Below are 16,045 nucleotides of genomic sequence, written 5' to 3'. Positions count from 1 at the left end.
TAGAGCGTTATGGACCCCTGTTCGGTTACAAAAATTGGATAGCTTTAAGTCTAATAGATGTTGGCACTGTCATCTCGAAGCAGGGACTTTAGATTATTTATTCTATTGTCCATTTATTAATTTCTGGAAATCAATTTGGGACCAAATTAATTGTTTATTAGATAACCCAGTGGCATTATCATATGATACTGTGCTATTTGGTATGGCAATGAGAGCAAAAAGTCAGATTTCTACAAACAATAATAAATTATTACTTATAATGACTGGTGTTGCCATTCAACAAATTACGTATAATTGGAAAAACTGGAGTAGATTAAATTATAATTTTTGGTGGAATTCCTTATGTCATATATATAAAATGGAGAGATTTCTGGCAATACAGCGGGGTAGTTTCAAGAAATTTCAAGATGTTTGGGAGCCATTAACAAAGTATTGTACTGATTAGATGAAATTTTCTTTTCCCTTAAATTTACAAGTTCAATTGTGAGGGAAGGGGGGGAATTTTATAATTATGTATTGTATAAGTATTGATTATTTGATAGGTAAGAGGGGGAAGGGTGGGAGTTAAGTATTTATCACTGTTACCATTGATGATTATTAAGTGATATAGATATTGTTAATTTGTTTGTACATTTTATCACACTTATTGTAAGTTTGAAAATGAATAATTTAAAATAAATAAAGTCCCCATTACCATCACGTTTCCGTTCATGCAATCTCGCCTCAATTCTGCTTCCAGCTCTTTGTCGTTTGCTTCTGTTTGTCCAGGTTGGCGATAGTACAATCCCAATTTTATGTCAAAACCATTTCTTCCTGGTAATTTAACCCATAATGATTCCAGTCCTTCCGCCTTCGTTGCCGTATCCACTCTGGTTGAGTGAATGGTGTCCTTTATATATATATATATATTGCTATTCCTCCACCCTTCTTGTGAATCCTGTCTCTTCTATAGAGTTTGTACCCTGGCAGTACTGTGTCCCATTTGTTTTCCTCATTCCACCATGTTTCCGTGATTCCAATTTCCGTGATTTCCAATTTCCAAGGTCCTCTTTTTTAGCTGTGACTTCTAGTTCACCCATTATGGTCCTTAGACTCCTCGCATTTGCGTACAAGCAATTTAAGTCCTGGTTTTTTCTTTTTCATTGTGATTTGCTCCTTTTACCGTCCCCCTCATGAGCTGCTAGCCCCTGATTTCTGTTCCTTTCTTCCTCTTTCTTTGGCGCATCTTTTCCGTCCGTAACCTGTTTCCTCATTTTCTCCTGTTCTCCTAGCTTTTGCTGTTTACTCTTCTTTTGTTCTCTAGTTTCTCTTGTTCCGTAGACTCATGTTGTTCATCTTTTGTTTCTTCCCAGCATGCTTCTGTAGACTCATGTTGTTCATCTTTTGTTTCTTCCCAGCATGTTTCCCGCTCATTATCTTCTTTGGATACTCTCATCCGAACCGTCAACGTCAGGTCGACTGTCGGCTTTCCCCTTCTTCTTAGTTTAAAGCCTGCTCTAATCCTCTCTTGACGTTGTTTGCTAGCAGTCTTGTTTCCGCCGTGCTCAGGTGTAGTCCGTCCCTTCTGAAGAGCTTGTTCTTCCCCAAAAAAGTTGTCCAGTTCCTCACAAAGTGGAATCCCTCTTCTTCACACCATCTCCTCAGCCATGCGTTTATTGCTTGTAGTTCAGTCTACCTCTTCACGTCTGCCCTAGGTACTGGGAAGATCTCTGAGAATGCTATCTTCTGTGTCCTCAGCTTCAGTTTCTTTCCCAGGATCTGTTAGCGTAGTCCTGCTGTATTTCTCCTGTTGACATAATTTGTTCCAATGTGGATTATTACTGCCGTCTCTTCCGTCTCTGCTCCTTCCAGGATCCTCTCGATTCTGTTGGGGATGTCCTTCGTTCTTGCTCCTGGGAGACAGGTCACTAGCCGGTCTTTTCTCCCTCCTGCTACGTGACTGTCAACTTCTCTCAAGATTGAGTCTCCCACTATGATTGCAGATTTCCCCTTTTTCAGCTTCCTTACTGGTCTCAAGTCTGTATCCTCGGTGTGGTTCAGCACTTCACCTTCAGGGTACTGGTGAGTCTTTGCCTCCTCTGCTTGCTCGATTCTTCCATGAGGTCCTTTATCCTTGGTGTTTGTTGGTTCCTGTCTTCCATCTCGTGTGCATAGCTTCCTCGTTCCAGCGCTGCTGTTCTTCCGCCCTCCTGTAGGCCTCCTTGATGAATCTCTCGAGCTCCCTTACTTGCTCCTCGATGTGGTTCTCTCTTGTGTGGTCTTCAGCTGTCTTGAACGGGTCTTCCGAGATGTGGAGTCCCTCCAGCTCCTGAACCCTGCACTGTAGTCGACCGACTTCCTTCTTCAGGCTTCCAGTTCCTGACACCGACGGCAAGCTCCTCTGGGTTCTTGCTGCTTCCATTTCCCTTTCTCTCTAGTCCACTTGGTGCTCTCCCCTCTTGCTTTTGCGTGCGTATGTGTGTTCTCTCTTGTGCTTGGCTCTTTCTTGCCTACCTTGTCTGCCGCTTTTTGCTTGTGAGTTGGTGCTATCCTCTCTTGGGCCTACCTCCTTCCTGTCTCAGGAGCCTGCTGCCTCTTTATCCTTGCCTGTCTTGTGTGTGTCTTTTGTGTGTGTTCCCTTTCGTGTGTGCTCTTGTGTGTGTGCTCTCCTTGCGCATGTGCCCGCCTTCTTCCTTACCCTCTTGTTGTTTTCTGGTGTTCTGGAGTCCTTGGCTGTCTTTGCTTGGCCCTTCTTAAGGCGCTCTCGCTAAGGTGAGAACCTTTGCCGCACGCCGTTGGCTCCCCCCCTTTTAAGGGGGAGTCCGGCCGATGATATTGTTGCCGATGCGGTGGGGGAGGAGGGGGTTGGGGAGAGAGAAGCAGCTGTGGGAGGAGGAGGGGGTTGGGGGCAGAGAGAAGCAGCTGTTGGGGGAGAGAAAAGCAGATGTGGGGAGGAGGGGTTGGGGGCAGAGAAGCAGCTGTTGGAAGAGAGAACCAGATGTGGAGAAGAGGGGGTTGAGGGAGAGAGAAGCTGCTGTGGGGGAGGAGGGGGTTGGGGGAGAGCAGCAGCTGTGGGAAGAGGAGGAGGGGGTTGGGGGGAGAGAGAAGCAGCTGTGGGGGAGGGGGGACTGGTGGGAAAGAGAAGAAGCTGTTGGAGGAGAGAAGCAGCTGTGGGAGGAGGAGGGGGTTGGGGAGAGAGAAGCAGCTGTTGGGGGAGAGAAAAGCAGATGTGGGGAGGAGGGGTTGGGGCAGAGAGAAACAGCTGTTGGAGGAGAGAAGCAGCTGTTGGAGGAGAGAAGCCTTAGTTCTTCAATATTTACTATTATTTTCTGATTCTAGATCCTATGTGTTCATCCCAAGCTTTTTTGAACTCTGTCACCATTTTCCTCTCTATCACCTCTCTCGGGAGCGCATTCCAGGCATCTATCACCCTCTCCATAAAGAAGAATTTCCTTACATTGCTCGAGTCTCCCACCCCTCAGCCTCAAATTATGTCCTCTGATTTTACCATTTTCCTTTCTCTTGAAAAGATTTTGTTCTACGTTAATACCTTTCATGTACTTAAATGTCTGAATCATATCTCCCCTGTCCTTCCTTTCCTCTAGGGTATACATATTCAGGGCTTCCAGTCTCTCCTCATACGTCTTTTGGCGCAAACCTATCATTTTCGTCGCCCTTCTCTGGACTGCTTCAAGTTTTCTTATGTCCTTCGCCACATACGGTCTCCAAAACTGAACACAGTACTCCGGGGAAAACCTAAATAGAAATGGGGGCCGATCTTAGCAGCTGCCTAAGAAGCGGCTGTCGGAGGAGTGAGTCAAGAGAGTAGGGGAGGTGGTCAAGATGGCGGCGATGTGAGGAGCTGTGAGAGACGCGTTAAGATCTCTCCTCGTTTAGCTTCAGTTTTTGCCTGATTTATTTACCTCGTTCTCCTTATGCCTCCGAAGAGAAAAGGGGTGGTCAGGGGACCTTCCTCGCTGGCCTTGGCGTCTACCCCCCGACAGCTAACGATGGATAGCTTCTTTTCGGCTCCTCCGGCACCAGCAATATCCGGAGTGGAGAGCCCGGCGTTGGGCGGCGAAGAGAGGGAGTCGCTTGCCCTTTCGGGCATAGAGACATCGCTGTCTCCTCCGGTTTCCCATACTCCTCCGTGTCCAGCGGCTGCCGGAACGATGTGGCGAGAGACACCCGATCCCGGAAGTGGAGGCGCGGGGTCTCCCGACGAGGGCACAGCGTCTGGAGTCAGTTTGCTGATGGAAGCTAACAAGAGAGAGGGGGATTTGTCCTCTCCGACGGAGGTTTCTCTTCAAGGCATCTGGTCTTTGCTTCAGCGGATGGAGTCAAAAATGGAAAAATCATCTGAAAAGGTAACAAAAATAGTGGAAAAATTGGATTTGCTGACTGAAACTGTGGAAGTAATGAAAAGGGGTTCTAGTGCTCAAACTAAGCAGATGCAGGAGGATATACTGCATTTACAACAATTCAAGGTGGCTTCAATTAAAGATAGTTTCCTTATAAATAAGAAATTGGAGCAATTTGAAAATTTTAACAGGCGTTTGAACCTCCGTATTTTAAATTTTCCTCAAATTCCGGGTATATTGCCTTTGGACTTATTAAAAAGATACCTGATTGAAAATTTAAAGATTTCGTCAAATTGTATTCCCCCTATAAATAAAATCTACTATTTACCAAATAAGAAGATACCCGGAAGACAAGAAGGAGAAGACGAGATTGAGAAAGAGATAAGGAGGGAAAATAATGAAATAGAATTTGCTAATGTGACTGCTCTTCTTGAACAAACAATTTCTACTGATAATGTTAGAGCTACGCTCTTAGTATCATTCGTTTTTGAGCAAGACGTGAACATGATTATGAAACTATTCTTTAAAAACTCACAGAAATTATTTGGGGAGCAAAAAGTTTGGATATATCCTGATGTCGCAAAGACTACACAAGAACGGAGGAAAGAATTTCTTTCTATGCGTCAAGATACTATAAAATTGGGAGCAACTTTCTTGTTAGCATACCCCTGTAAATGCTTAGTTAGGTATTTGGGAGTTAAATATACATTTTTTTCTCCTAATCACCTGAAGGAATTCTTGGATGTAAAGAAAATCATCAAGGACTGAGGGGAAATAGAAATTAATAGCTGGTGTTTAGAACATAAAGCCTAATTGTTTAATTAAGTTCCTCGTTAAATTTCTCTCAAAAATTTTCGATTAACCATCCCCCTATTATGGTGGTCTAAGAAAGGAAAAATTATTTTCATAAGTATGAATTTGTAATACTTCTGTATTGTTTTTTCTTTCCTGTATTTAATGTAACAAGAAGTATTCTTGTAATATTTTGTTGAATAATATAAATAAAAAATTCCAAAAAAAAAAAAAAAAAAAAAAGAAATGGGAACACAACATGGCTCTGAGATATTTTCCTGGGTAAGAATAGTGGGAATGGAGGCCAATGCCGGACAGACTTCTACAGTCTCTGTCCTGTAATTGGCAAAAGACTGAAAGAAAATCCAGCAGGAGGAACTGAGACTGGTGCTGAACAACACTTCTGTGGTCTGTGTCCTGCAAATGGCAAAAGACAGGTGACATTTCAGCAATTCTAGTCTTTAGATCACTTTATTGTCACAAGTGAGGGTGCTGTGTAGTTCAGTGGGGAGGGAAAACATTTTGACTGGTAAGTTGAATACTATCAGCAGTACTTGAGGATGATATGTCGTTATAGCTAATTTTGCTCTGTGAATGTAAAATTGTAACATTTGATCGACTCAATAAATGACTATCAGAAACATCTTTTCCACAGTTCGTTTTTGTTTTTTGGTTATAGCTAAGACTCCACCATGTTTGGCTGCTTATATGTTGATAAGAAAGAGACTCGACAACCAGCATTTAAACATAGGTGACTGGGACTGCCAAGTATGGTGGGTGCAGTTCTGGCCACCTTGTTGGGCATACTGGATAGAACCAACAAGGTGATGGGCATTTATTTTGTTAAGCCCAAATTTTATTGAAATTGGTCAAGTTGTGAGAGTTATGCAGAAAACAAGCTTTGTATAGTTTTTTTGGAAACACAATGTAAATGAATGTGGGTGTCTATATACAAGTATTTAGCTCACATATATAGTGTGTGTGGCAGACTTATAGAGACATATAAACAAATCAAATCTGGACATGTACTGCTCACTATTCAAAATGATTTAATTGGACAGAAACAGCTGATGGACAGTTAAATCACTTTTCAAGGCTATCCACTTAATCAGTTATCACCACTGAAAACTAGCAATGCCCAAGTGAAACCGGCTATTTTGAGGCCGTACCGGGGGCAGAGTCAGCAGTTGGATGGTTAACTGCCACTTTTCAGCACACCGTTTGCCAGCTGAATATTGACCCCTGAATCTTTCATTACTTCTTTAAAAATGATTACACTCAATACAAAATTAAACAGGCAGTTAGCAGCGAGTCATTGCAGAATTAGCAGATTAAAAGAAATACCATCATCAAAGCTGCAGTGAAAATAATTAATCAGCTTTTGATCCACAATAGATAGTTCCAAGACCAAAAAGCAAATGAACAAATTGAAAAATAGAAACATGATGGTAATAAAGGCCAAATGGCCCATCTAGTCTATCCATCCGCAGTAATCATTATCTCTTTCTCTCTCTGAGAGATCCCACTTGCCTATCCCAGGCCCTCTTAAATTCAGACACAGTCTCTTTCTCCACCACCTCTTCCAGGAGACTGTTCCATGCTTCTACCACCCTTTCTGTAAAAAAGTATTTCCTTAGATTACTCTGGAGCCTATCGCCTCTTAACTTCATCCCATGCCCTCTCATTCCAAAGCTTCCTTTCAAATGAAAGAGACTCGACTAATGCGCATTTATGCCATGTAGATATTTAAAAGTCTTTATCATATTTCCCCTTTCCCGCCTTTCCTCTAAAGTATTCAGATTGAGATCTTTAAGTCTATCCCCATACGCCTTATGATGAGGCCCACATACCATTTTAGTAGCCTTCCTTTAGACCGACTCCATTCTTTTTATATGTTTTTGAAGGTGCGGCCTCCAGAATTGTACACAATATTCTAAATGAGGTCTCACTAAAGTCTTATACAGGGGCATCAATACCTCATTTTTCCTACTGACCAAACCTCTCTCTATGCAACCTAACATACTTCTAGTTTTCGCCGTCACCTTGTCAACCTGTTTGGCCACCTGAAGCCGCATTATGCTTTTCATCACCAGCCATGGCAGTAATAACTCTGACGCTCATAGGCATTCTGTGAGCATTGGAGCTAATACCGGCATGGCTGGTGATTTAAAAAAGTTTAACACGACTTCATAAAAGGAAGGGGGGGGGTTACACATAAGGTGGAAGTAGAAGGATATTACCCATTTTTTTGTTTTTTTTAGTAAAATAGACTTTGTTGGATCTTCCTGAATCAGAGCTTGTATCTCTACTTCTAGGATAAAGTTCATTCTACTATGTCCTAGAAAATGATCATTAGTGCCGAAATTCTGTTATGATAACCTGGCCTAGTACCCTTTAACCTGTCTGCATTTCATCACATTTTAGAAGGTATGCACACTCTTTCCCTAGCAAATATTTGCATTTTCATTTCTGTCTGGGACTCTCTCAGATAGTTTCACTGACCTCCAACACCATGTGCTCAGGCAGATAGGACAAACAGGGAGATAGTGGGAAAGAGATAAAGATCATTGTGAGACTGAAGCTAATTCTACCTTGGCTAGCTGCAAAAGATCAAACTGCCAAACAGCTGTCACAGCCTTTGAGCAAGAAATATCCATTTAATAAACTGAACCCAGTTTTGAAATTAACAGAAAGAAAAAGCCATTTTGTTCTTATAAAAAGATCTAACCTAATATTAATGGAGAAGCTGAAGTTTAGAATCTGATAGAAGCATTCAAGCACTTTGATTCTTTGTTAGTCATAAGAACATAAGCAATGCCTCTGCTGGGTCAGACCTGAGGTCCATCTTGCCCAGCAGTCCGCTCACGCGGCGGCCCAACAGGTCCAGGACCTGGGCAGTAATCCTCTATTTATACCCTTCTATTCCCTTTTCCAGCAGGAAAATGTCCAATCCTCTCTTAAATCCCAGTACTGTATTCTGCCCTATAACGTCCTCTGGAAGCGCATTCCAAGTGTCCACCACACGTTGGGTAAAGAAGAACTTCCTAGCATTTGTATTGAATCTGTCCCCTTTCAACTTTTCCGAATGCCCTCTTGTTCTTTTATTTTTTGAAAGTTTGAAGAATCTGTCCCTCTCTACTCTCTCTATGCCCCTCATGATCTTATAAGTCTCTATCATATCCCCTCTAAGTCTCCTCTTCTCCAGGGAAAAGAGACCCAGTTTCTCCAATCTCTCAGCGTATGAAAGGTTTTCCATCCCTTTTATCAGACGTGTCGCTCTTCTCTGAACTCTCTCGAGTAACGCCATATACTTCTTAAGGTATGGCGACCAAAACTGGACGCAGTATTCCAGGTGTGGGCGCACCATCGCCCGATACAGCGGCAGGATAACTTCTTTCGTCAGTTGTGTTGGTGTCTTCACAGCAGAATTATAGAATACATGTGTTTAGGGCCCCTATCTTTGACCTGGTTGCATATCTACCTCTCAGAAATAAAATTAATCACAAGTAACAGAAGGCAGATTCTCTTACTTCTGATTCCCATATACTCTTTGTACGTATGAAGCTGGGATGATAGTAATTCTCTGGTTGTGTCCACTTGTCATCAGAGGGTACAGATATTTAAGTTACTCATAAGATTAACAGAGCAGAAAACACCATTCATCCAAATAAGTTTAGATTGTTAATACAAGAAAAACATACATGGAGCTGATCTGTGTCTGCTTTAGAAGGCCTGATGACGCTTTTCTGTTTGAAAACTTCCAAAGAGCTGGTAACAAGTGAACCACAGAATGCATTGTCCTGGTTGCACAGACAGTTCATAGACAAAATCCTGATACAATTCAGTTCTCTAATGAGTACAGTAGTTATATCACCACTAGTCATCATAGTGTTTAATGTCCTTAAGCCCTGAAACCATACTTTAAAAAAGTTAACACTAAACACTATAAAAGTCTGCTTCAGCTGGATAATGTTTTGTATTTTTATTATTTATGTATCAAATTTTTTTATATTGTTCTCCTAAGGGAGCTCAGATTGGTACATTAATTTGTCCCTGTCTGTCTTGGCAATGGGGGGATTAAGTGACTTGCCCAGGGTCACAAGAAGCAGTGCGAGTTTGAACCCACAATCTCAAGGTGCTGAGGCTGTAGCTTTAACCACTGTGCCACACTCTTCTGTTTAGAATATACTCAAGAAACATTAATCCCAAATTATTTGTGAACCTAACTGTTTCTCCTTTTTGCTGTCTGCTCAAATTAAACTTCACCTATAAGATGTCCTAAGACTGTCCTCGGGGTCCCATATAAACTGGACTCTTCATATAGTTTAATCCATTATACATAGGGTAACACTTTAATGACCAACATTAATCTCAGCACACCAGGCTTGTGCCTCTCAGCAGGTACTAGAAAATAAGGCACTTGGCCTATGAGATTTAGCGTAGAGGAAATGATAACAGTTATGATCTTCTCATCAGCTTATCTTTATTCACTAATCTTGCTCCAGGTTGTTAACAACAGATACCTGATATGACCATGTTTCGCTTGGGGCTGCATCAGGGGCATATACAATTCCAACTGGTCCTAAAATAGATTTTACCATTTGGTCAAAGTTGTGCGTCTCCAATCCAAACTGAGAGCACATGAAGAACTAGAGAACATTAGAATAGTGCTGGCATTGAAAACAAGTAAATCCTGTGGCATTCTGAGGTTCTGCCCTATCTCACTTTTACATAATAGAAAAACATTGAAATGCTATCTGCTTCTACCTAAGCTTCAAGGTACCCATTCTGATCAATAAACTATTGTATGCCGAGTACCTGAATATCCATCCAGTATGGTCATAAGGTATTCACCATATTGGTATCTAACTCCATTGACAGCAGTCTTCTTTTTTTTCCCTGCCATCTTGTATAGATTTATAGCTGGAACATTGTTAAGTTTAAAATTAAATTGAGGGCCTGGTTCTTTGTATAGGCTTTCTTTTTATGGGTCCAAGGGACTAGTATGAACTGCTGTTGACCTGGGCATTTTATTTAAGTGCTCTATTATGTTAGTGTGTCTTTGGATGGACGTTTATGAGCAATGCAGTTTGTGCGTATTGTTATATTTATTTGTAGTTTAAATTTTTGGATTTTATATTGTGCTCTGCCTTATTGATGACTGCCCAACAACAGGTCATCAAATTTGTAATTAAATCCGGAGAAGTGTAAGAGAGGAGAATAGACAGAGACAATAAAAAAGTGGCCTTAAAGAAATGATAAAAAACAAAAAGTGGAGTGGGACTAAAATTGGAACACGCGGCATACTATAAAACTGAAATCAATAAAGCAAAAAAAGAATACTACTCTAAACAAATTAAGAGAGCAAAAAATACTTCCGCACTTTTTGAAATAGTCAAATCTCTAACTTCGAAGAAAAAAGAAACAAATAAAATTAATCAAGCACCATCGGCACAAGCCCTTGCAACTTATTTTGCAGATAAAGTACAAAGAATTAGGGAGACTCTTTCACAAACTCATCCCTAGCAGTATCAAAGAGTTCACTGATTCTATTACTTCTAATCTGCCCTTTTCTAAATGTTCTCGTTTCACCCTCCCAACTTTACAGGAAATACAAAGATGTCTTAATTCATTCAATATAAAATGGACCAGTTCAGAAGTTATTCCTCCTTTTCTCTTAAAACAATTCTTTTCTATTTTTGACCCATACATCAAAGTCTTGGTCAATTCTAGCCTATCATCAGGTTCCCTACACAAATCTTGGAAACAATCAATCATTTTATCCAATTGTTAAAGATTATAAATCTAGCATTCAAGACATGTCTAACTATCATCCCATAGCTAATATACCATTTATAGCTAAACTCACAGAAAAAATTGTTTTTCATCAAATATCTGATTTTATTGAGAAAACAAAAGTTCTACATCCTAATCAAACTGGTTTTTGCCACCACCACCACTCCATTGAACTCTCCTTGCTAGGTTTAACTACAAAAATACTATACCATCTTGACCATCACCGATCAGTTAGATAGATAGATTGTGAGCCCATCGGGACAGATAGGGAAAATGCTTGAGTACCTGATTGTAAAAACCGCTTAGATAACCTTGATAAGCGGTATATCAAATCCTAATAAACTTGAACTTGAACTCTTCTCCTTAGATCTTTCTTCTGCTTTTGATACCATTGATCACAGCTTATTACTATCCCATCTTCATGATATAGGTGTAACAGGTCAAGTCATGGACTGGTTCACCTCTTACTTTTCTGACAAATCATCCAAGGTCATTTTTAATAATACATCATCTGAACCTTCTTCCACTAAACATGGAATCCCGCAAGGTTCTTTCCTGTCACCATTACTTTTTAACATCCTTTTGTCCCTTCTTCTGACTGTGGGCCAATCTATCGGCTTCACCACCTTTGCTTATGCCGATGATATGCAACTGATCCACTCTATTGATCTAAATAACATCGGGGAAGTTGCTTCCATCAACCAGAAACTTGAAAAAATCAAACTGTGGTTAGATTCAAATAGGCTAACTCTTAACATCAATAAATCTAATGATTTTTTCCTTTAAAGAGGGAATAACTCTTCAGGCCCCTTTGAAATTTGAATCGCTCCCAATTAAAGTTGTACACATTCTAAAGCTATTAGGAGTTACTTTTGACTGCAAATGCAAGCAGTGTCTCACTTCCGGTTCACCACACAATTGTTTCCCACGTACTCACCTTTATAGGACCCCCCAGGGACCCTGAAGAAGACTTTTTGTCAAAACGCGGACCGTGTTGGATCCTGTATCCCTAGCGGACTAGGTCCTTTAAGGCTCTTATGTGGATGGAATTATTTTATGTGGATGATTTTAGTGTACCTTTGGAACTTTGATACTTTCAAATAAAGTCCATTTGGGAACATCGTCACTCCTCAGAGTTTTTTTGGTTTTCTCTATAAGGGCATTACCAAAAAGGAAATAAGACGCCTTCAGATAGTACAAAATACTGCTGTTAAGATCATCTATGGCGCAAAGAAACATGATCATGTTTCTCCCCTTTTAATTAATGCTCACTGGCTGCCTGTCGAACATCGAATTAGTTTTAAAATTCTACTATTAACCTTTACAACTCATTTATACAATCAACCAGAGTTTATTGATAGTCTCCTTGTTCCCTATTATCCCGCTAAATCCCTTCGCTCTATATCACAAAATCTCCTAGTTGTACCATCTTTAAAACTAATTAGTACATTGAGTCAATAATTTCGCCGTCACTGCACCTTCCCTTTGGAATTCGCTGCCTAATCACTTACGAATGGAATCGTCGATAAAGCAATTTAAAGCAAAAATCAAAACATTTTTATTTGAGGATGCTTTTGGATAAAACTGTCCTTCTCAGGACTAATTCAACTATTGTCCCTACCCTTACCTATTGTTTTACCCTTAAGTGTGCTTTCTTCAAATATTGTAGTTCAGTCCTTTTTCCCCAATTGTGTGCAGTTAGTATACGTGTTCTGTAAATGTCTACTAATCCAACATTGGTTTATATAATATTTTAACTCTAATTTGTCTTGTTTCTTTTAAAGATATCTTTTTTATTATTGCTGTACACCACCTAGAAATTGGAATAAGCGGTATAAAATTTTTTTTAATAAACTTGAAACTTGATTTATCAATTCAATTGCACTGATAGATCATTTATGGAAGAAGGCGAAGCCTCAGATCGTATTGCTAATGGATCCGTTTTGTTAGTACTTCTTCAGAGAATCAGTTTCTGTAACCACTAAGATAAGTGGTTTTTCTATGAATTTTTGATAAGTCTTATGAAATTTCATAACAGCATTGATTTCATCCATCTAAATAAATGGTCTATGAAATTTTGTGAGTCCCAAAAACAGAGTTAGTTTCTGTGACCACTATGATATGGTGTTTTTTTTCATCAATTTTTGATAAGTTCTATTAATTCTGAAAGATCTATGAATTTTTATATGATTCTATATAACTTTATTACTATATTATGAATTTTTGACAATCCTATCAACTTTATTTATCATAAAATCACAAAATTCATTGACTATAAAAATGTATTTATATTAATTATTGCACTTCAATGAATTATCGCACTCATATTAAAGGGATGGAGGCGGACCAATGATTGAAACCACAACATTGCATTTGTCAAATGGCCATTGGCTGTTATGGGACATAGCTGAGGTTTCGCCTTCTTTCATAAACGATCTATCAGTGCAATTGAATTGATAAATCCAATTTTAGTCCCATTCCACTTTTTGTTTTGTATTTTGATATTTTGGTTGTGGAATCATTGCCTTTGTGTTTTGCTTAAAGAAATTATAGACATGGAAAAGTGAGAGAGGACTAGAGTTGGTAAAATATATGTGGAGGCTAGAATAGGGATTTGAACACGGTTAAAAGAAACTTATTATATACTGTCATGTGAAATTTTTTGCCACAACTGAGTGGATGGTATGTAATTAAAGATAGTAGATGCATCTTGAGCTCAAGGGCCTGACACATCTTTAAAAAAGTTAACACTATAAGACAGGGGTGCCCACACTTTTTGGGCTTGCGAGCTACTTTTAAAATGACCAAGTTAAAATGATCTACCAACAATAAAATTTAAAAAAAACACAAAGCACACTGTACACATAGAAAATGTTAATCATCATTCCTATTCCAGGGTTTTTCAAAGAGGTCAAAGCAGATGACTCTATGCATTGTCACCTCACTAACAACCATACAAAAACAGACAAATACCCCCCTCCCTTTTTACTAAACCACGATAGCAGTTTTTATCGCAGGGAGCTGCGCTGAATGCCCAGCGCTGCTCTCGACGCTCATAGGCTCCCTGCGCTAAAAACCTCTATTGCGGTTTAGTAAAAGGGGACCACAGTGTAAAATATAGACAGCAGATATAAATTCAGATACATTTTGATCACTAAATTTAAAATAAAATCATTTTTCCTACCTTGTCTGGTGATTTCATGAGTCTCTGGTTGCACTTTCTTCTTCTGACTGTGGATCCAATCTTTCTTCCCTTCTTTTAGCCTGTATGCTTCCTCTTCTCCTGACCTCATTCCCCCCCCCCCCAACATTTTCTTCCTCTCTCCCTGCCCTCTCTTTCTTTCTCTCTTCATGCCCCCTTTCTTTTTTTCTGTTTCTCTTCTTTCCTTCTGTCTCCCTGCCTGCCCTCTTTCTTCCTCCCTGCCCTCCCCCAAGCCACTGCCACTGCCATCGGATAACAGGCCCCCAAAGCCGCTGGCCAAGCTCTCCCTGCTTCGGGCCCACCAGCATTTCTCTCCCCGACGTCAATTCTGCCGTCGGAAAGGAAGTTCCGCTGGCCAGAACTTCCTCTCCGACGGCAGAATTGACGTCGGGGAGAGGAAGGCTGATCGGCCCAAGATTGACCTATTGGGAGAAATGCTGCCAGATCCTGCCTTTGAGGAAACAGAAAGTAGGCAGGACCCGGCAGCAAGAAGAGCAAATCGCAAGCTTCACTGACCTGTCTCCTGCTTTAGCCCGCGAACGGGGCTCTAACTTGTGCGTGACGGCTTCCCTTCTCTCTCCCCCCCCCCCCCCGACATAACTTCCAGTTTCAGAGGGAAGGGAAGGGAAGCCGGTACAAGCACACGTTAGGCCCCGGAGCATAAGTTCTCCAAGCCGTTTTTTTTTTTTAATGTTGAGCAGCGGCGGCAGCAGCAGAATTCAGGAGCAGGTCAGTCAGGAGGGGAAAAAAGAGAAGGGAAGAAGGGAACCCGCTCTGCGATCGACTGGGGGGTCGCCTGAGCGAGCGACCTGTCGATCGCAATCGACATATTGGGGCACCCCTGCTATAAGACATCTTTTCCTTCTATCATTTCCATATGTTTCATCCCTTATTCTGAATTAGTGTTTGTCAGAGAGCAGCTAGGGCCTTTTCTTTTTTTTTTTTTTTAAGTTCCTCCAAATTGGGACCTTTTTGGAAGATCAGAAAGTAGGTTTGAAAGGCATGAATAAATGAAAAAGAAAATATTCTGGCAAAATGACAAGAACCAGAATATGTGGTTTTAGTTCAGTGCATTTCGGACTGACCTGGCACCATGCTTTTACATCCAATCAGAAATGAATGTTCATGGAGTTGCTTCTCGTTTGTAGTAACATTGGCAGCAACGCCATCAATGAGGTAGCCCGAAATTTCTGGCGAGCTGGGCGGCAGCGAGAGGAGATCACTTTGGAAGACTTGGAGAGACCACTAAGGGCCGAAATGTCAAGTGCCACAGGTACTTTTATCCTCCTCATTTATTAGTTCTGGTTTTGTCAATTTCCTTGTTTCTTTGGTTATCCAGCTCTGTTGGAATTGGTCTCTATTGAGCTACACACTATGAGTTTCATTCCCCTCCAATCTCATAGTCTTCAGACATAAGCCATGTAGTAGATTTCCTTTTGAAGCTCTGCAATCATGGGGCCTTGCATTTGTCCATTGAGTTGGCACCATTGTATGATGACTGGCGACTCCCTCCCACTATAGTCTGTAGTTACTGCTTCGTCCTCATCCCCCAACTCCAGCCAACCAAGGCAGTTGGAAGTCTAACTGAAGTCCTCTGTATAACAGTGCTGCCACTGAACCATTGTGTCAGTCCAATGTTTCTCTTCTTAAAAAGAAGCAGTATTCAGCTCTGATTTCCAAGGATTCCTTCCCCCATGCCCAAGTAGAGCTGGCTGTCAGGGAACCTAAACTATTCAAGTTTATTATTTTAGATTTATTAACTGCCTTTTCATGAAGAGATTCACCCAAAGTGGTTTACAATTCATTGACTAGTAATCAGGTACTCTTTAAGCATTTTCCTTATCTGTCCCGGCAGGCTTACAATCTAACTCTGGAGCAATGGAGTGTTGAGTGACTTGCCCAGAGTCACAAGGAG

At 40.8% G+C, this 16,045-nt stretch overlaps 1 protein-coding gene across 1 annotated transcript in view; it reads left to right on the top strand.

Moving 5' to 3' along the window:
- The window catches only part of TOR3A (torsin family 3 member A), a 60,842-nt gene that overhangs the window by 32,130 nt on the left and 12,667 nt on the right, over window positions 1-16,045 (top strand). The window contains exon 5 of the mRNA XM_033917152.1: window positions 15,279-15,403. Within this exon, the coding sequence (XP_033773043.1) occupies window positions 15,279-15,403 (125 nt within the window). The remainder of the gene's footprint in view (window positions 1-15,278; window positions 15,404-16,045) is intronic.

This window comes from Geotrypetes seraphini, chromosome 12 (assembly GCF_902459505.1).
Source record: "Geotrypetes seraphini chromosome 12, aGeoSer1.1, whole genome shotgun sequence".
In the NCBI taxonomy this organism is placed as follows: domain Eukaryota; kingdom Metazoa; phylum Chordata; class Amphibia; order Gymnophiona; family Dermophiidae; genus Geotrypetes; species Geotrypetes seraphini.
Note: the sequence above shows the minus strand (reverse complement) of the source record. Positions and strands in the feature narration are given on the sequence as shown.